General features: G+C 32.9%; 2 protein-coding genes across 8 annotated transcripts in view; both read left to right on the forward strand.

The window, feature by feature from the left end:
• The window catches only part of LOC100736465 (trithorax), a 38,014-nt gene extending 22,431 nt beyond the window's left edge, over window positions 1-15,583 (forward strand). The window contains exons 25-27 of one of the 7 annotated variants that reach the window (XR_743351.4): window positions 1,057-1,152; window positions 9,467-9,600; window positions 15,309-15,583. The gene's annotated coding sequence lies outside the window, so the exon portion shown is untranslated. Of the gene's footprint in view, window positions 1-1,056; window positions 1,362-9,466; window positions 9,601-15,238 lie in introns of those variants that run through there. The other 6 variants (XR_743353.4, XR_002028573.3, XR_743352.4 and 3 more) reach the window with 6 other exon arrangements.
• A 2,196-nt stretch (window positions 15,584-17,779) lies between these two features.
• On the forward strand, window positions 17,780-21,031 carry LOC101248050 (probable polygalacturonase At1g80170). The gene is made up of 9 exons (XM_004247992.4): window positions 17,780-18,208; window positions 18,607-18,735; window positions 18,866-19,036; window positions 19,223-19,243; window positions 19,326-19,533; window positions 19,801-19,882; window positions 20,050-20,158; window positions 20,247-20,363; window positions 20,478-21,031. The coding sequence occupies exons 1-9, from the start codon at window positions 17,957-17,959 to the stop codon at window positions 20,757-20,759; spliced, it is 1,371 nt and encodes a 456-aa protein (XP_004248040.2). The 5' UTR covers window positions 17,780-17,956; the 3' UTR covers window positions 20,760-21,031.
• Window positions 21,032-21,340: the final 309 nt, after the last annotated feature.

Consider the following 21,340-nt stretch of genomic DNA (forward strand, 5'->3'; position numbering starts at 1 on the left):
GGCTAGCCCCTGTCTCTCCCACATGAAGTGTGACAACACTCGGCTGCATGCTTACCTTGTACGGTAATCCTTGACCTCCACACCTTCTTGTCTAGGTTCATATCCTCACCTCAATAAGCTGATGTCTACAACTCTCTTTCACAATTTTACTTTTAATGATGGCGGTACTGTTCACGTTTGGTTGTGTACTCCTCGATTAATCCACCGAACCACTTACTACACCAAGAGATGAATGCATACTGTGTACTCAGTTAAGTATTCCTCTTTCTTCACTCTCAGTATCCCAAAATAAAACCGTGCCAGTTCTTGTTAGAAAGGTACATTTTGATTATAACATCAAGCAAGGTACTATACCATGTATTTATGACATATTTAGCTCTACAGAACGTAAAAGTTTTTCCTGTTTTCTCCACTTCCAATATTCCAATATCCACGGGTGCTGATCTCCTGCATTAGATTATAATATCAAGCTATGAGGCAGCATTCCAAGAGTTTTGTACGTGCCCTACTTTATACCAGAAGTCCTAAACACATTTGTGAAGTCTTGTATTAGAAACTTTTGAATTCATCTATTGTGAAAGACAGTCATTAGTAGTGCTTGAGTGGTGTAACAAACTAGAGGCACCTTTTGGAATTTAAGCCGGAGCTCTGATGCTTCCGGCTTCAATATGCTAGTATTTCCTGTAATGAGGGTGACATTATTGTGAAACTATAGGATCACCAAAAATGGTGATTAGTTTTTTTTTTTTTTAAAATTCCGATCTTGATGAGAACTACCCGTCCATTGACCTTCTGTACAGGGAACCATGTACCGGAACATTAGTGAGTTTTCTCTTTTCCACCTTCTGTTATCCGGTTTCTGGTGTCTTGTTTTTATTCTCCCAATTTTTCACTGTCCTTACCGGAGTCATATTCCGGTCTGTCTAACGCATCGATTCATGTGTTTACCAAGTGCCGGTTGTTGAAAGTAGCCTCATTCTTTATCTTTTAATCAGCTTTTCACTCATTATCATGATGGCGTTTCCCTTATACTAATAACAGTTACCTCTTGTGCAGAAGTCTTTCCCTCGAAGTGAGGTGCCTTTGGTTGCTTGCTTACTCTCGCGGCTTGCCTACTTCTACCAGTTCAGATGTCCTATTGCTCCAGGACTTGTAATTTTCTTCTGCCTTTGTACAAAGTCTAGTGTTGCTCTGGAGCTTCTTTTGCGGCTTTATAAATTCCTTCACCTATCATTCTGATCATGAATGTCTATGTACAAAATTGCCCAATTATTCTGTCTATACTTCCAATTCAATTTTTTCTTCCTTAGTACCCAATTCTCTGTAGAAAATTAAATGCAATGAAGATGCCATTATCTGAAGCTCGAGTTTTTTTTTTTGGGAAAGTGTTCATCAACCATGTGTACAAGTTATAAGCCTTAATTTTCTTCAATTACCATGAGCTAAGGCCTCCTTGTAGAGGGGAAAAGACTGGTTGAAGAAGATGTGTCTTCTTTAGCTCATAGTTCCTTGAATAATTGCCTTTCCCCTCAGAGATATGTAATACTGATGGGATGTTAGAATGTAGCGGGCTTACCTTAAATTGTAGTTCTAATATAATTCTGTGTAAATCATGCTTCACAAGTAAACATGCATTGTGCATGTAAAACTAACAAAATTACGTTTTAGGTCAAAACCATGACATTTTTTAAGGATATAGTGCCCTGTGCCTTGCATCATTTTGATGATGGATGGTTTTCAGGATGATCTACGGGTAGAAGTGGTTTGAATCTATCAGTTAATTGCTTTTGCATTGTACTGTTTTGATTAGTCTGCTGACAGGTAATTCTTTTGGGAAAAGAAGTTTGGGTGTGTTACTGTTTGTAACTATAGTCAGTTGGAGATGTATGCGTCCTCATTACTATGTTTTGTGCTAAGTTAATAAAGCTTAAGGATGTATAACAAGACCTGTTATTTGTTTGGGTTTCCATTTGGAAAGAGTATTAGAGGTTGAGTTGAGAAGTCGTGTAGTTTGGTTGGAAATCCTAAGCCCCATGACTAAGTTTTGTTAAAGAATATAGTGCTTGAATAGGTTAAACATTAAACTGCTAGTCAATTTTGGAACTATGAAGAATCTTACCTTCTTGCCAAATTGAGTAAGAACGTGTTTCGTCTGAGTTGATTGCAACCTATATAGTCAGACATTATTATCAATTGGAATCACATCTAGAACTTGAAGAATTTATTGCTCCTCTTTACTATCCACCCTAGTAGGAGTAGAATCTCTTTCATGATGCTTTTATTATGCTAGTTAACTTATGCATAACTAGGGTAAACAAGTAAGGGTTAATGTTGATCCTCAGTATAAACCCACAATTATGAGGAATCTTGAATTTTCTACTACTGTTTTCACATCAATAACATTCATATTTGTAACATGAATTCCTTTTGTTTGCAACATTCACCAAAGAGTTTTTCTTGGTGTTCGATCATATGCTTTTTCTAGGTAAATAAATGAATATCATCCATAGTTTGTTTTCCACTAGATATGTAAGTTCCTTCCATTTTCTTAGTAAGGATATGGCCTTTGTTGTAATTCCATCAAGGCATAAATCCAAATTGGTTCAATGTTACTCTTGTAGTGTCCTCATGTCTACACTCAATAAGTTCAATGCCATCATTATTTGCCATGCTTTGAGTGTCTCCATCATATATATTGGAATTAATGTGCTTTACTACAATCACCTCTCTGAGACACAGTTCTGAAGCTAAATGAGGGGAAGAAAGTCTAAATGGACCAAAGTGAGGTGCAAAAAGAAGTAAACCATCTGTTAGTTCTTTTTTGAATTTTTATTCTGATTTTTTACATATTTTTCAAACTGTCAGTCTTTTGGTGATTTTTATTATTCTTTTGTTATATTTCTTATGTTGATGAGTTAACAATCAATGTGTATTTTTTAGACAACTAATTTTCTAAGTCTTGCTTTTTAAACTTTTTTTCCATATCAAGTCAAATGGTGCCACATAAATTGGGACGGAGGGAGTAATATTTACCTTTATATGTACAAATTAGTTACTTTTATACAACCTTCACACAACCTTATGCTTTTAGCATATTTGTCGTCCTTAGGGTCATAATAGGGGTGTGAAATACAAATTGAGTTGAGTCCTAACCCGCCCAAGTTTACTTGGGCTTAAATGAGTTTTTTCATGACCTGCCTGGTTTAACCCACTTAATCTCAATAATTTTAGTATATTGTTATCTAACTTTTATAACCACAATTTGAATTTCAACTCAAGAAAATAAAATAAGAAGTTACAAAAGAAAAGATAAATCCTAGAAGATATAAAATGAATAATAATTTATACCTTCTATATAGGAACATATATTACATCAATGTAAAAAAACTTTGAAAATGGGTTGAAATTGGAAATTGGAAATTGAATTGGGCTCAATTGAAGATTCTTCTAAAATGGGTTAAGGCTTGAATGAGTTGATATTGTACCCAATTCAAATTATCTTGAGCTCAACCATAAGCTTTTGGGCGGATTACGTATATAGTAGCTAGCTCATTTTGACACTCCTAGGTCATACCATCCCCATAACCCATGCAATCTTGGTCATAGCTAGGGTCATCCTAGTAGAATGCTCTAAGCCATGATCGTCACACCAAGCATGTCCCCTTCACGTCTTCAGATTGATTGGACTGCCCCATTCTTTATATTGGTCACAAGAAATCTACCGCATCAAAGAGATTAACAACAATGTTAACTCATCAGAAGAAGAGCTCGCATGTGCAGAAAGATGAAGCTGCAAAAACAACAAACCTATTGGTCCTACAAGTGGGGTTTGGGAGGGTGTGCCGTACACAAACCTTACCCCTAACACGTGTCGTGGTGGAGTCATAAGCATGGTCCAAGCGAAGTTACAAAGTTTAATTTAAATAAATACCTACTAACTTAAACTAATATTGAACATGTATTGATATGAATTAAATATTATTAGAAGTTTAACCTGTGTCTTGATGTTGTCTTAGGCAGATGGCTTGAAAGCATTTCATTGATGGAAAATCGATGAATTTTAATGTATGCACGAACTATAAAACTATAAGTACTTCTTTGTAATAAATGATACATATTTTAATATGTATTTTAATCTTTAAAGACTAATTGCGAATCGACAGATAATCTACAAAGCAGTTGGCACAAATGAAACTCTACCGTCTTGCACCCTTCACATCTCAACCAGTGGTTTGGAAAGCGAGAAGCGGTAAAAAGCAATAAGGGTTCCCTTCGTGGAAGGGACAACCAAATCACACTTTTCTTTTTCAACTAAAGCACAGTTTCATACAATAATAAAAAAATATTGAACTCATATATATAAATAACCAAAAACTCTATAGAAGCAGCATAATAATCAAATCTTTAAAATTTAAAAATATTATGTAAATAATATATACTAGAACTAAATTAAAAAAGCTACAAATGTTCACTACAATCACTAGCAAAAAGATATTTTGAATATTTGTAAGTCACAAAAACAGAAAAAAACTAACAAAAGAAGAAATAACAAAGCAGAGCACAAAGAAGCTGCAGTAATCTAACAGAGGAGGAGGAGAGTAGAAAAAATTGAAAGGAGGAGAAGAAGTGAAGAATAGAAAAAAGAAGGGGAAAATATTGAAAAAAAAGGAATAGAAATTAGAGGTGAAAAGAGAAGGAGAAAAGATCAAAAAAAGGAGAAGAGAAAAGGAATAGAAAACAAAGGAGAACAAAGAGAGAGAAGAAGAAAAATGAAAAAATAGGAGAAGACAAAAACTTACCTTGATACCCTAGAAGTGGGGAAGAGCAGCAACATGGAAAATCAAGAAAATATGCAAGAATGTGGCAATTATTTTTTTAAAAATAGAGCTAAATGATAGGTTCCTTGTGAAGCTGTAGTCCATAGGATTGTTGGGTTTTTGTAATTGTAGATAGCATTGTCATGGTGCAGATCTAATTCCATATATATATACACACACACACACACACACACGCGCGCACACGCACACTCTCACACACACACACACGTTACCAGTTTCAAAAAATAAATAAATTAAAAATAGACCTAAAATATCATCCCCCATAAAAGCAATACTTTATGCTCCTCGCTTGCTTATTTTGCTGAACTGAGCGCTTTTTCCATCTCACTTGCGTTTGACCCTCGACTTGCATCATGTTTTAAGCGCTGAAACGAGCACTTTTAATAAGAGTGTCTCAACGTTGATTGTTTCTTCGTAGTACATATAACCCACAATCATCTATGTTGAAAGAAGCCCAATCAATGTTATTATGCAGATGGATGTAGGCATCTTGGTTTTAGTAAAAGAGTGAGCCAAGGTTGAGGTAGATCATGAAATGAGCCTGTCAGAGTCAATTAATTCGATAGGTTTGTTAAAATTAAGAGACTCACAAAACCTATCAGAGTAGACAGTTATGTGGGAGCGGCACATACATCATCAGCCTCATCAATTGGGCAATGATCATCGTATATGATGTTTTGATCATGTTCGCGTTCGCCACTATTTCTACTCTCGACACCTCCATCACGAGCAGGTGCCACCTCAAGTGCATGTCGGTATTCACTTATAGGAACATATCCGTGTCATATGTGAAAGCCACCCACCCTCTTACGTGGCTTGTGACTTCTAACTTGATCTAAGAATGCATAAAATCCAATTCATATAATAGCGTTGCAACATCTACTGCAACACTTTGTACTTGTAACACCTACACATTTAACCCTATCTAGTGCACACAAGTAGGCCTCTAGCATGCATGCATTTTGAATATTAATTAGTAATAGGAAATTTATTTTCTAAGACAAATACTAAGTGAAATTTAGTAAGTGAAATTTAGTAAACTTAATCCTCAATGACCCGATCCATGTGGTTGCTAATCAGTGTGTATTTTGTATGGCGATACCACACCATGTGGTTGTCCTCATCAACCATAAAGCTTACATGTTCGACAACATGCATGATTCTATCGAGCCTTGTATCCCAATTCAAGATCTACAATTCTATATCCCACTAACCTAGAAACTTATGATTAGCTTTCTATGGGATGGTGCGTGGTCAACTAACTAGTAGGGTTAGGTACACGTTGTGCATACTTGACTAGTTACAAGACACACTACCCAATGACCTCGATTGAAACTCTATGTATATTAAGCTTGGCATCCACACGTACGGAACATTAAATGATGCAGAGACAGTTCATTACAATAAGGGCAATGGTTGGATATTTGAAACTAGGTTCCTTCATTTTTCTTCTTGCAAGCTTTCTTTGCCTTCCTTTTCAGTTTTTGTCTCGATTTTTTGAGTTCTTTTTAGTTGTTATTCTTCATTAATCCAAATTAACTTTTTTTGCATTAATTAATCTTTGCTTTTTAAAAAATCCATTGCTATGTTGTTTTTGTTGTTATTAGAGTTGTATGGGTTGGCCTACCCTATCTGGGCTAGCCAATATATGCTTTAAAATTTGATGGGCTAGTCTAGCGTGACTCATCGTTTTGTGGGCCGAGAAATGGTTAGCCCAACCCATAGGTACGTAGGCGGTTATGCCGGGCCAACTCACTTTTTTAAAAGTATATTTTTTAAATCATGTATACATATGAAAGAGTAGTGTCCAGGGAAACGTGAAGCGGAAAAAAATCGATAAGGCTATGCTTCACGCTTTAAGCCATGAATCGCTTGCTTTAAGCAATGAAGTGCTCACATACTCATTCTAGTTTGTGAAGCGTAGAAGGCTCGCACTGCTTCGCTTCATCGCTTTAAGCGATGAAGCGCTCGCCTTCCTGAACACTGAGAATTCTAGACTCGCCTATGTGGCGCCACCACAAATGAGGATTTCCTTTTAATTTTTTTATTTTCAAAACTAGCATTTCCTTTTCGTGAAAAGTTGTAATTTTTATGAAGAGTTGCGATTTTTATGAGAGGTTATAACCTTTTTGAAAGGTTGTAACTTTTTCAAAGAGTTTGTGACCATTCTGATAAGCACAATATTATTTGTTGTCTATAAATAAAGGGAGTTTCTCTTATTTTAAAATAAGGAAAATTTTGCATTCTTTTTCTGCACAATTAAATATTTCTTTACTTTTCCCCTGATTAGTGGCTCACTGACACCATTGTTGTTTGTATCAGTACACTGGTGAATAGAATTATTATATCGTGGGAAGAACTATTCATTTAAACCTCGGGTACTAAGAGAGAATAATTTTCTTAAGGGGATACCGTGCATTCGTGGGGCTCGATTTTTTTCTTTGTTGTTTCATTCTATTGTTACATATCCTTGTATGTTTTTTTACAATCATTAATTTATGCTTATGTAATTAATTGTTGTTTTTGACTACATGTTTTAAACTTTGATGTTTATGTTTTTGAAAAGTTATTAGTATAAGTATTTGTTAGTACAAATTAAATAACACACCTTAATTGAGTATTTTGTGCAAGTTTTCTCTAATGAAATTGTTAAAAGGTATAAGAAAAGAACTCTTAACGATCTATACTACAATATCTTGAAGACTTAGGCCTGCCTACGTGGCACAACCACAAATAAGATTTTTTTTTAAATTTCCAAAAGTAGCCTTCCCTTTTTGTAAAAAGTTGTGACTTTTATGAAGAGTTGCGACTTTTATGAAAGGTTGTGACTTTTTTGAAGGGTTGTAACTTTTTCAAAGAGTTGTGACCTTTCCGATAACGCGCAATAAATATTTGTTCTCATTACCTTTGTTGTCTATAACTGAGGATTTCCTCTCATTTGAAAACAACGAAAAATTCTGCACTTCTACACAATAAGATATTCGTGTACTTTGCTCCTGTTGAGTGACTCACTAACACCATTGTTTTTGTATCAATACACTTGTGAATAGAATCGTTCTATCGTGAGAGGATCTATTTTTTTTTGAACCTCGGGTACTAGATGAGAATAATTTCCTTAAAGGGATATTGTGCATTCAATGGACTTAGTTTTTTTCCTTTTTGTTTCATCCTATTGTTACAACGCCTGATATGTTTATTACCGCCATTAATTGTTGTTTTTGAGTACATGTTTTAAACTTTGTTGCATATGTTTCTGTAAAGTTACTGTTATAAGTATTTGTTAGTACAGAGAGTATTCATGCAAGTTTTCTCTAGTGAAATTGGTGAAGGTATAATGAAAGAACTCTTAAAGATCTATACTACCATCTCTTGAAGATAAAATCCATATTTCGTATGTCATTGTAAGGTCATAAAGACCTTAAAAACTTTATCGCACCTTGATGTGTGAAGTGAATGGGAAAAGAAGACAAGAAGTATTATACTTTTGATATATGTTCAAGGATGTGTCAGATGACTTATACAGGAATATGATTAGACTTGAGCCTCTTTTAATCCCAAAGACATAGATAACTACACAATAAATTAATTGTTTATATTCAATGTGAAGTATGGACATATTTTTAAATTTACTGCAAGTTGTAAATACTTTTCTTGAAGTAATACATGTGTTCCTTGACATTGCAATTGGAATAGAAATAGAAGTGTAGTTTCAATTTGAACTTCATCACTTTGGTATGTTTTTTTAATGAACACCCAAATAAAGTGAATAGATTTGTATAATATTTATAATAAGTTGAAATGTTGTCCAATATGATACATTCTTTTAATTCTTCATTGTAATAATTACTTGTGACACATTTAAATGGGGAACTTTAAAATGATATATGTAAAGAAAAAAGTGAGCTGAACTTTCTACACGTTAGAATTAGAATATTTGTTCACTTTTTCAGCCTTTTAAAATTTATTTATCCTTCACCGACGATTATCTATTTATTAGAAAATTTAGTATCTCATGTTTATATTAATTTGGCTCCCCAAAAATATCAAATAGTAACACTTCCTTAAAGCAAAAGGATAAATTATGAAATCACATTAAAGATGATAGATTGATGGATAAATGAAAGATGTTATAATTATCATTTTACTTTACATTATTAATGTTTGTTACTACGTAATCTTGTGTGTAAGATAATATAGTGTTTTAGTTTTAATTGCGGATAGGTTTTAAGTTTTATTTTATAAATTTCGTGATATTGAATTTCCGCACGAGGCACGTCTAATTTTATATGTTAAATTATAATTTAAAAGTATTATTATAAATATTGACAAGATAATATTAAATAGTTTGGTGTTACTACTTCTTAATCCATGAATAAATTATCTTTATGATATTTATTAAGTTTGATTCAAGTAAAAGTATAAATGGCTAAGTTGAAATATTTACCTAATTGTTTTTTAATTATCATAATAAAACACAAAAAAAATGTTCCATATTTATAGCCTATGTAGTGATTCGCTGGAAATTTTAGAAAAAAATTATTTTATGTAGTACGTAGTTTATAAACATAATTTGTATTTTTTTTTCAAAAAAAAAAACATTAATTTTAACTTGTTTTTGATCTGTACAGTTTGCTTATTTATATCTTTATCTTATTGGGATCAAACTCCAGATGCAGCGTCAAGAACATCCATGTTTAAAGCTACAGGGTGAATCTGAACCAAGTGACTAGCCTGGGTGCCTCAGATTTGTTCATATGCTCAGGTGAATTGTCACACTATTTCATAATGTATTCATCTACTGAGCTCTTGTTGAAATTTAGTTTTGATAAATTATGTAAATCCACAAGACATGCATGTAAATATTGTAAGTGTTTTTAACTTGTAAGTACCTTACTTAATAAACGACAATAACTAAGTCTTGGTCCTAAAAAAGGTTGGAGTCGTCTCTATGAGTCCTCATTGACTATATTTCTCCATTTAAGGTCAACTCATGTCATCTTAATAAAAATAGAAGTGAAAAATAAATTAAAATATAAATAAATTAATAATATTATTAGAGTTGTTTGTATTGGAGTATAAGTCTGATAAAAATACGCCTAGATAAGTGAAAGGTTCAACATTAACATACTAACAAAGACTAAACCCATGTAGTATATGATACTTATTTATTTTATTTATTTTTGATAACATAAAGGGTTATTGACTAACTATCAAGAAGGTACCAAAATCAAAAGTTACAACAGACTGCTGGGAATATACATACAGTCAATTACAACATCTCCCTAGCAGCTCCAAATACTCCATATTTTGATCTATATTATCAAGGAAACTACTTTTTACACCAACAAAACAAATTATTTAAATACTTGTTTTAACTCTAGAAATATGGTCTTTTTGCCCATCAAAACAAGCTTTATTTCTTTGTAGTCAGATAGTCCAGAATATGCACAGTGGTATAGTTCTCCAGATTTGCTTCAAAGCTTTCCGTGTTCTCTGGTGCTGCCAACTCTCCAATAATTCCTTCACTCGTTGAGGCATGATTCAAGAGATCCCGCAAATATTGAAGAAAAATTCCTAACATGGTCTAGCTATTTTGCAATGCAAAAGAAGGGTATTCAGTCTCCAACTCTTCTTCACATAAGTAACATCTATTACTTAGAGCAAAACCCTTTTTCTGAAGATTATCCCGAGTAACACAAGCTCCCCATGCTGCAATCCAACCACAAGCTACCTTTATAGGTGTTTTAGTTCTCCAAATCCCTTCCAATGACCAACTAGTATCCCAAAATCTTGTTTTCTTCATTAGAAGGCTATAACACTTTTTTTACTTGAAAGGTTCCATCATTACTAGCTATCCGTACTAGTGAGTCCCATTTACTCTGATCAATGCAAGTGTAATCCAGTTGAAGGAGCAGTTGACAAAAGTCATCAATTTCCCAATCATTCAAATTCCTTCTATGATTCATTTGCCATCCCGTGTTGGCATAATAATCAGCCACAACTCCATCTTTGTTATTGTAACAACTGAAAAAATAGGAAACCTTGATTTCAAGCACTCATCACCTGTTCATAAGTCAATCTAAAATTTAATTTTTGCTCCATTCCCCACCTCCAATTTGGTGAATTGTTGAAACTCGGCCCATGATTTACAAATCCTTTTCCATACTCCCCTCTAGTGTATGAAATATTTGAAGGGGGATTCCGGCCTTGTCTGTTACCATAGATTGCTTCAATTATTTTGATCCAGACCTCCCCTTCCTTCCTGCTAAATCTCCAAGCCACTTAAACAACATGCTTTTATTGTGCAATCTCAAGTTTCTAATTCCCAATCCACTCCCTTCCTTTGCACTAGTGACCACTTGCTATCTAACTAAGTGAACTTTTTATTGCTACTATTTTCTTCCCATAAGAACTTATTCCTCATAAGTCATAGAGTTCATCTTTCTTTCAATTGCATCAGGCATAGCAAATAATGAAATGTTAGAAATGTTACTAAATACATTGAGAAGTATGAAATAATAAGATAGCGGTGTAAGACAATTCTTTCAGGCATTCACTTAGGGGTTGTTTGGTAACTAATTAGGAGAAATATTATACATACATTAGAGTCTGGTAGTTGGTTAGGATTGTGTATAGAATTTATGTGATGTTTAGTTTGCAATTAGGAACCTGCATAATTAATACATATATAAGTTATGGGGGAATCTATATATAATTTTATGCAGCATAGAAGATGAAATTGTTGATACACGAATAACTAAACCTTGCTTAAAATAATACTTAAATTTTCTCATAACTAATTCATTTATCACTAATACCTGCATAACCCAGCTACCAAATGACCCCTTAGTTTTTTTCCTCGTCTTGTTTGTTCATGGCAATAAAACTTTGGTGATGATTTACTTTATGTACATTTTATCAGCAATGTCGGCAAAAATCTTGCCACCGTGCAATTTCCTTTGATTGTGAGTGACTCTCGAGTTGTATTGTGTTTTGTGACCACAACTTTACAATTAGCATGTACTAGAGACTCGAGGTACAATAATTCATGCCTACACATGCATGTAATTGTTTGTGACTTCTCCAATATAAAGTGCCTCTCGCGTTGGCATGTCATTATCTTCTCTTACCGAATGTTGGTGAGCTTCTGTCTCAATTAGAATAAGATTCCTTTGTAAGCAGTAAAACACGAGAAAAATATCCGTCTCATTTTATGTGGTAATGTTTAACTTGGCGCACAATGTTTAAGAAAAAAAGGGAAGATGTTTGTGTCGTTGAAAATCATTTCATTAAGCGTAAAAATATTATTTTAACTAAAAAGAAAAGGGTGCCACATAAAATGGGAAGGAGGGAGTACTAAGATGCAAATCACATGATTACAACAACTCCCATTCATAGTTCTACTCTATCTTACATAATAATCCTTTTCCATACAAGACAATATATACATAAGTATTCTGACCCCTCACCTCTTCAAACTTGTGCATATAAGTCACATTTACCAAATTTGTTATTAATGTAACTAATACGAGGATCAATGAGAGACTTGACTTGATGAAATTATCTACAAGCTGATTATTTGACGTAAACGTTGTAACTTCTATGAGAATATCATCTTTTATCTGAGGAAGTGATAGTCCATTCAATTTGCTTAGTGCTCTCATGGAACACCGAATTTAACACTGTATGAATGACAACTTAATTATCATTCGGAAGTTCCATATGACTGATTTTCAGTTTCCTTAGCAATTTTGATCCAAACTAGCTCATATGTTGCGTTAGCCATTGCTTGATATTCTACTTTTGCATTAGATTTAACAACCACACTTTATTTCTTGATTTTCTAAGTCACCAAATTACCTCCCACTAAAACACAATATCTTGACGTAGAAGGTTATTAGAAGTTGAAGTTGCCAAATGATTTTGGTCCTCATAGTCCTTTGCATAGGGCTGATTGTGAGTACTAGAGAATGCAAACAACTACATCTTGCTGACTATCACTAGGAGAATCAATAAACTAACATACAATACTCACGAGAAATGAAATACGTGAGGTCAAATCGTTGTGAGATAATTCAACTTAACTATAGTCGCCTATATCTTATAGGATCCCTTAAATGATGGAAACTTGAACTCTGGGTCCGAATGAGTGTTAATGGGTCTACACGCCATTAATGTCTCCTTAAGAATGTCTAAAACATACTTCATTGTAAAATTACAATACTTGATCTAGATTGTGTGGCCTCAATGCTCGGAAAAACTTTATTCTGCCTAAATCCTTAATTTGGAAATGTTGACAAAAGTCCTATATGGTTAATGAGATGAGTGGATTCCTTATAATGTCTGGACATACCTCCTTCTTTTTGAACCAACTTATGTGGTGTGAGTTAAACCGAAGACGTAATTTTATATGGTATTAGAGTAGGACCAGTCTCACCTAATGTTGGAACCCCAAAATTAAAATTGTCAACGCAACAGATGCTAAGCACGGGGCATGAGGTGGGGTGTTGAAGAATGACAAAAGTTCCACATTGGTCGTTAATGAGATGAATGAATTCTTTATAAGGTTTGTGCAATCCTCCTCCCTTTGAGCTAGCTTTTGGGGTATGAGTTAGGCCTAAGACCTAAATTTGCAGATACTCTCAAGTAATTGCTCATAGATCTTATATCTAAACATTAACCACCTAATAAATACACAAATTGGGAGTCAAAGATGGATAAAACACAGAGTGGTCAACTTCACTACGACGAGTCATGCTAAACTCATGAATAATTATGCTTAACTTACCAAACATGGCTCATGGAGAATGTTCGAGACATTAAAATGATGTGTGCAATTCGAAATGTAAAACAAAATCAATGTGGTTGCTCCATATAAAATATAAACCTCAAAATTGCACTACAGAACGGATGAATATAGACATACATTCGATGAAAAACACAACATACCTAGTGTGGCTCTGGAGAGGCTAGATGCTCACAGATGTTAACATACTTTTGTGGACTTGTGATGCTTTTGATAGACCCTCGCTTCAAAAACACATAATGAAAATTCAAAATCATCTCAAAATAAAATAAACGACCTTTTCCAACTTCATTTTGTGAGCCTCAAACAATACATGTTCTTGTTGGGTAGGGTTGGGGGTAAGGTTGGGCAACGGAACGGATGTACCGGTACCGGTCCTGTTCGGTTGCCTACGGGATGGAACACGACATCTTGAATCGGGACACGGAACGGAACGGAGCCGAGGTTTGGTACCGGTGTACACAGTATCGATTTATCCGGATTTAGTCCGGTTCCGATTAATTAATATTTATTAATTAATTTATATTATATATTTATAGATTATAATTTATATTTTATATGAAATAATAAATACTATCCAATTAACCCAACTACCCTCTATTAGTATTACATTCGAGACTTAGTTGAAATAGAACCCTTCCTAGAAGGTGTCTGCGTAAACTATGCACTCTACTAATAGTTGTAAATTGAAATTGTAATTTGTAATACAAATTTAAATAAATTAAATTGATATTTTTTAATTTGTGTAATTATTTTGTATTGTTTATTTAATTTTTTAAAATTACAAATTTAATTTATTTAAATTACAAGTTATAAATATAACTTATAATTTATAACATATTAATAAATAATAAGTAATAACTTATAAACTTCAAAAGATTTAAATCTTGAAAACTTAATTAGACTTAACTTGCAAACTTATTAAGTGCAAAAATTTAAAAAATATCTTTAAGATAAACTTAAGTAAAAATTACATTATAAATTTAAAAACTATTAATTTAAACTTAGAAAAAAAATATTCATATTTTCGTAATTCGAAAAAATCATTTTCTAAAATAACTAGATTTGTCATCCCGTTTATCCAATCCTGTTCAATTCCGGTTCCATGCCGGTGTATATTGGAACGGGACGGAACCAAGTATCTGTCCTGATAATTCCGGTCCGATTCATTCCGGTACCGGTCAACAAACCGGTCAACTTGTCCCGTTCCGGTCCGATAGCGGTTCATTCTGGTCCGGTGGTCCCGTTCCGGTCCGTTGCCCAGTCTTAATTGGGGGTGAGGAGCCTAAATTTGAAACTCTTTAGAGCTTGAGTTTTTGTCTTAGGTATCTGTTCCAATATTTCTTCTGGTTTTTATATGGGTTCTTGATGTACCACTTGCTTCCTGCATTTGGATTGCTTTTCTAGATTTTATCACCTTATTTATGTTCTCTATCATCATCCACTTGAAGACTACATATATCAGCCAACTATTTGCTCTGGCTTCGAAATTGAGAATTGCAATTGAATCTGATATATATCTGCATAACTTTGAGTTTGTGAAAACCTCCAATCTCTGGGTGCCCCGTAAAATGCATTTTCTTTCTGCTTTTAGGACCTCAAGTGCATAATCTATTTGTATCACTCCATGCAAACCTTGTATTTGACAAACTGAACTTTTTCAGTTTGCATGGTGACTTGAAGAACACTAAGAGGAAAGATGAAGAATTAGCTCATGGAGTTAACATCATTCAGGTGCTCCTATTGTTCAATTTGTATTCCATTATTTGAGAGTGTCGATTCTGTAAGTAGATTACACATAAATGTGATTCAAGAGAAGTGTGTGTTGGTATCCCACATTGGGAGACGTATTATGTGTATCTAAAAGGATTCAAGCATAACACATTATCTTCGTTTTTCACTCTCAATAAAAGGATTCAAGCATAGCACATTGTCTTTATTACTTACTCTCAATCTACTTTTCTGTTTTACTTCTCACATTAAGCATATCAGTGGATCATGTTTCTGTAAAAATCAATTTCATATTCGAAATGATGATTTGAATAAACTCGAGAAGATTGTATGAAAAGAATGGTGTTATTGTATTGTGTCGTCTGGCGACTAGCAGATACAATAATGTTTTCTCCAAGTTAGTTGTTAGTTTGATAATTGTAACTAAAGTAGTACAGTGGTTAACCCAGAAAATTTGATAGCTAATATCGGTTTATTCGTAGTATAGATAATATGGTCAAGATTACGCCTGAAATCTCTCTATTTTTTGTTGCAAGTTTCCTATTTGAATTACCGTGTATTTGTGTTTTCTATTTAAACTATCACCAACTATTTATCAATTCACATTGGTGAGTATTTGAAAATGTGCGGTGTACACTTTTTTTTGTGGTTTAATAGTGGTGCCTAAAAGCATTGCTCACATATAATTAGCGACATATTCACATGATCTTTATCGAGAGATAAGAGCATTTGGTTGAATCAGTGAACTACACTTGTGTCTGGATAGATGTGGGACAAAGAGCTCGTGGTACTTGCTTCCCACCCTTCCTCTACTTTCAAATTAAAATTAGACATTATACATAAACGTGCCCTTTAACTTGGCTTCAGATCACAGTTATGCTCTTCAACTTTGAATGTGCACAAATAGACAGTTAATCTTGTATAAAGTTAAACAAATAGACACATATGTCCAACATGTCATTCTATATATCATTTTGTCTTATGTGGTGTTCTACGTGTATTATGTCATGTAGGACTCATGTATTTATTTATTTAAAAGTTGAATAGTTAAAGTGTATTTGTGCATTATGAAAGTTAGAGGTCAAAGTTAAAATCTGAAGCCAAATTTAGGATCCAATATATGTATTATACCTAAAAAAAAAAAGAGGAAAAGATAGTAGTAAATCACTTTTTGTGAGTTTCTAAACTGAATTATCACCATTTTTTTTAATCAAACCATACTTCAAAGATAATGAGTTAATTATCACGTAGATGAAGTTTTATAAGTAGATTAAGTTATCATGCATGTTCTGACGATTATATTCTAGCACTTGAGTTTCAAGATGTGTTTTCTTCTTCAAACTATTCTGTACTAACATGATGAGAAACCTAAGATGACTAATACCTTATCCTGGAAAGATATTACTATACGAAGATAGTGTGTATACGATCTATCCTTGTCTTGTGAAGATAAAAACGTTTTTTTAAGAAATACATTCAAAAATAAGTATGTAAGACAAAATAAAGAAAGCAACAAAGTTAATATTGTCAAAAGGATTTTACTTTTGCACACTATTTTATATTATGTTATCATGTGCACTTTTTGAATTTAAGAAAATCTTAAATACCAAAGGAACCGAAAGTTGAAAGTCAATTTGAAATAAAATGACACTTCCTTTCTCATAATTTATGTTGCATTTTATAAATTTCAATATGATGTTTCCATCGTAAATTTTTCACATTATCTCTTAGTATCTTCAAATTTTAATTATTTTAATCTAAATTTTTTTAACATAATTTTCAAGTATGTTAATTTAGTTTTCAAATTTTCAAGATCTCAATTCATGGTTTTAACTTTCAAAATTCAAATTATGCTACACAAATACAATTAAATATTAGTTTTGCATGAGAATATATTGTATATCTTTCTCTTCACGTTTAAGTTTGTTCCTCTACTTACTTTCTTATGTTCCATTTTGGAGTTCGTTCAATAATTTCAACTATCACCACCTCCCACTTATTCTACACATAGACCATTATCAAGTTATAGTTAAAGTGCGTGAAATTTATAGTCTAATCGTTGGTATTTTTCACAAAAAATTTAATATTACGAAATCCAATTTGAAAATAATGAGGGAATCGTTAAATCATCCATACAAATCAGATCAATGAAATAAAATAGTTATCTCTTGATGATCCAATAGTTTAAATATTTTTTTAACATAGAGCTAACTTTTCGAAATTAAGTGGACCTTTGAACTTGGCAACTTTCTGACAAATAATTAAACTAAAACTTATAAGCATTTTGACTAATAATGAATACCAAAGTGGATTTATGTATTCTGAGAAGTAAAGCAAAGATCTCAACAAAAAAAATAAAGTTTAATCTTACACTTTAAGTAGGGATATGTAGAAAAATTGCAACAACTTTTATCTACTTACAAGCCAAGCAATATAATACCTCCACTAAATCCTCCAATTTTCACCACTAAATACACCTCATATAAATATTAATACTATGGTTTCCACTTGATTTATCCAAAATCATAGGCAAAGAAACAAAAAAAAAAAAAATCACAAAACACTAATAAATTAAGACATAATGGTTAAGACAGAGACAAAGATAATCTTCATTGTGTTTCTTGTTTTTCTTGTGGAGTCTCTTGGAAGTGCACATGATGGTGAGAAGATAAATATTCTTGAAGAAAAAATTTTGTCAGATTTTGATGACATAATTTATAATGAAGATGAAGATGAAATATTTGATGTATGGAGAAATGGTAGAGGCAATAAAAATCTTGTTAATGTAGATACTTGTGGTGCAATTGGTGATGGAACTTCAGATGACACTAAGGTGACAAATTGATATTTTTTTAGCTTTTGGTAAAAATGATAATTATATGTACGAATGATATAAAAATGTCTTATTTTCGAGATTACTAATATAGCTTAGTCATGCAGTTTATGGTACTGAGTTCATATGGACTTAATACTTTTGGTCAATTTTACTTACCAATGCCAAAATTAATAGTTAATATAATTTAAATCTTGAGAACGTTGCTCATTGTATAATCTACTTCTATACAAATGGAAAATATAGTGTGTATAAGAGTCTATTATATAAATTAAATAATTGTGGTCAGATCCTTAATAAATAACATTTTATGAATTCTAACGTGAGTGTGACCATTATTTTTTAGGATCTGAGCAATATCTCCTTTCACTTTCTAAAATTTGGTATTATTATTTCAGGCATTTGAAGATGCATGGAAAGAAGCTTGTTCAAAACGGAGATCAGTTTTTATGGTCCCTTCAGGACTCACTTATCTAGTAAATGCAACCAAGTTCAATGGACCTTGTGCTAACGGATTGATCATCCAGGTTACTATCCGATTGATTTCACATATGATCATTGAATTTTATTTACTATTAATTGAAGTGTTACTGAACTATGCGAGTCTTAAATTATTTTTGTGATAAATTTGAAAATGTAATTTATTTTATTTAACAGATTGATGGAACTATTGTAGCACCAAGTGATCCAGAAAATTGGGATCCAAAGAGTCCAAAAGCTTGGCTTGTGTTTTCCAATTTAACAGGTGTTACATTCCAAGGAAATGGAATTATTGATGGATCAGGGAGCAAATGGTGGGAAGCATCATGCAAGAAGAACAAGTCCAATGTAATATAACATAACACATTATTTCCTTTTAACTTTTTACGCGAATCTAGGACTGGTTCTGCATGTTCAACTGAACTCGTTGATTTCTGTTTGACTATGTATACATATAATATGGTTCGCCTCTATTGACATACAACTATTTTTAGGTGACGTTCTAACTTTCTTTTTTGTTGTTGTCGATAACAGCCATGCAAATCAGCACCAAGAGTAAGAACATTTTTATTATATTTTTATTAGTACTCTTAACCTTTTAATCAACTTATAATGAGAAATTAACTTCAAATTTCAGGCATTAACCATAGATTTAAGCTCAGGTATAAGGGTGAAAGGACTTACATTCCAGAATAGCCAACAGATGCATTTTGTAATTTCGCGATCAAATTCTGTACGTGTAAATGGTGTTATGGTTTCCTCTCCTGAAGATAGTCCTAACACCGATGGAATTCATATAACTGAATCAACAAATGTTGTACTCCAAGACTGCAAAATTGGAACAGGTGACTCTTTCACTCTATGCTATGTTGCTCGAGCTCTTCAAAAATATCGTCAATACATGTCAGATCCTTCAAAAGTTATGCATTTTCAAAGGATCCAACATGAATGTTGCAACATTTTTGAAGAGTCCGAGCAACATAACCTATATGTCATGTTATTTATGTTCATTTTCCTTATTGCTAGTTTTGCAATTTTACAAGTTTCGCCTATATGATTTACTTGCAGTGTGTAATGAATATGATTGACTTGTTTTTGATATATGCATGTAGGTGATGATTGTATATCAATTGTAAATGCTAGTTCCAATATCAAGATGAAGAAAATTTACTGTGGTCCTGGCCATGGAATCAGGTAGTTTATTATACACATGTTCGCGTATTCATCTATTTTGATCAATCTCAATAAAACATGTTCTCAAACATGATTTTCCGCTGTTGAACATTGAATAGCTCGTGGACAAGATCATTGTGAAATATGTTTCATTTACTAATTTTGTTACATGATTAATCCCTGTCTAGCATTGGGAGCCTTGGTAAAGACGATTCCATCGGTGTAGTGAACAGAGTAGTTCTGGATACAGCATTCCTCAAAGGTACCACAAATGGCCTCAGGATCAAAACATGGCAGGTAAATTACACACAAAAAAAATGTAGTGTATTGTTCATATTGCATTTAGATTGAAAAAAGATAGATGTTTAGTCCTTAATTTTCATAGGGAGGATCAGGTTATGTTCGATCAGTTCGATTTCAAAATGTACAAATGGAAGATGTTTCGAATCCAATCATTATAGATCAATTCTACTGCGACTCACAAAAGCCTTGTCAAAATCAGGTAGATATACTTCCTCCGTTTCAACATGTTTGTCTTACTTCCCTTTTTAGTCTGTTTTAAAAAGACTTGTAAGAGAAGTATGACAAAATGTGTGTTGTTTATTTGACATTACAGACATCTGCAGTTGAGATAAGTGAAGTACTCTATCGTAACGTTAGTGGAACAACAAAGAGCAAAAAGGCAATGAAATTCGCGTGTAGTGACACTGTGCCTTGTAGCCATATTACTCTGGACAATGTTAACTTAGAGGCTAGAGATGGCACTGCTGAAGTATACTGTAACTCCGCCACGGGCATTATAGCTGGTTATGTTCATCCAGAAGCAGAGTGTCTCAACTCAAATGACAAGAAAATTGAGCAGAAAATTGAAGAATGTAATGTTCATGATGAACTATGATTTAGGTTCATTTGTCTTCAATATAGAATCAAATATTGAAGCCTATATTTTGATGATTACAAAGCAAATAGTATTGTAAGTATTCATTTGTGTTATCTCAGATTTATGAGATTCCTAGCTTAGATATAAGCTAGATAAATATTGTATTTTTTTTTCCCACTAAAGATGCCTTTTGAGGCTAATGTTTTTATGTAATATATACTTCTACTTATTGGAGTTATGTTTGTATGATTGAGAAGTTCTATAATGAAATTCAGATATATTTGCTAGAACTTTAGGCAAGTTTAACCATTTTTATTTGGAGTTTATACATATATGATTGAACTCAAATATATCACATATTCAACTAATTTTAATAAACTTCCGCTACATATAGATGGAGTACAAACATATTTATGCCATAAGTACATATGAACAAACTATTACCTAGAAACAATAATTTGTTATTCAAATTTCTAACAATAAAACATATCATTCAAGCGTAAATTAACTCTTGATAAGCACAGATTTAAAAATACAAGTTCTACATATCATAAAAATAAAACAAAATCGTAACGATAATGATAATTTACCGATTAATT

The sequence above is a fragment of the Solanum lycopersicum genome, chromosome 9, assembly GCF_036512215.1.
Source record: "Solanum lycopersicum chromosome 9, SLM_r2.1".
Taxonomy (NCBI): Eukaryota; Viridiplantae; Streptophyta; class Magnoliopsida; order Solanales; family Solanaceae; genus Solanum; species Solanum lycopersicum.

What these genes read in the sequence shown, in the direction of transcription:
- LOC101248050 (XM_004247992.4), top strand. Translation starts at nt 17,957, where the DNA reads ATGGTTAAGACAGAGACAAAGATAATCTTCATTGTGTTTCTTGTTTTT. An exon ending in GAACTTCAGATGACACTAAG is followed by an intron (nt 18,209 to 18,606) that starts GTGACAAATTGA and finishes TTATTATTTCAG; the next exon opens with GCATTTGAAGATGCATGGAA. An exon ending in CATGCAAATCAGCACCAAGA is followed by an intron (nt 19,244 to 19,325) that starts GTAAGAACATTT and finishes TTCAAATTTCAG; the next exon opens with GCATTAACCATAGATTTAAG.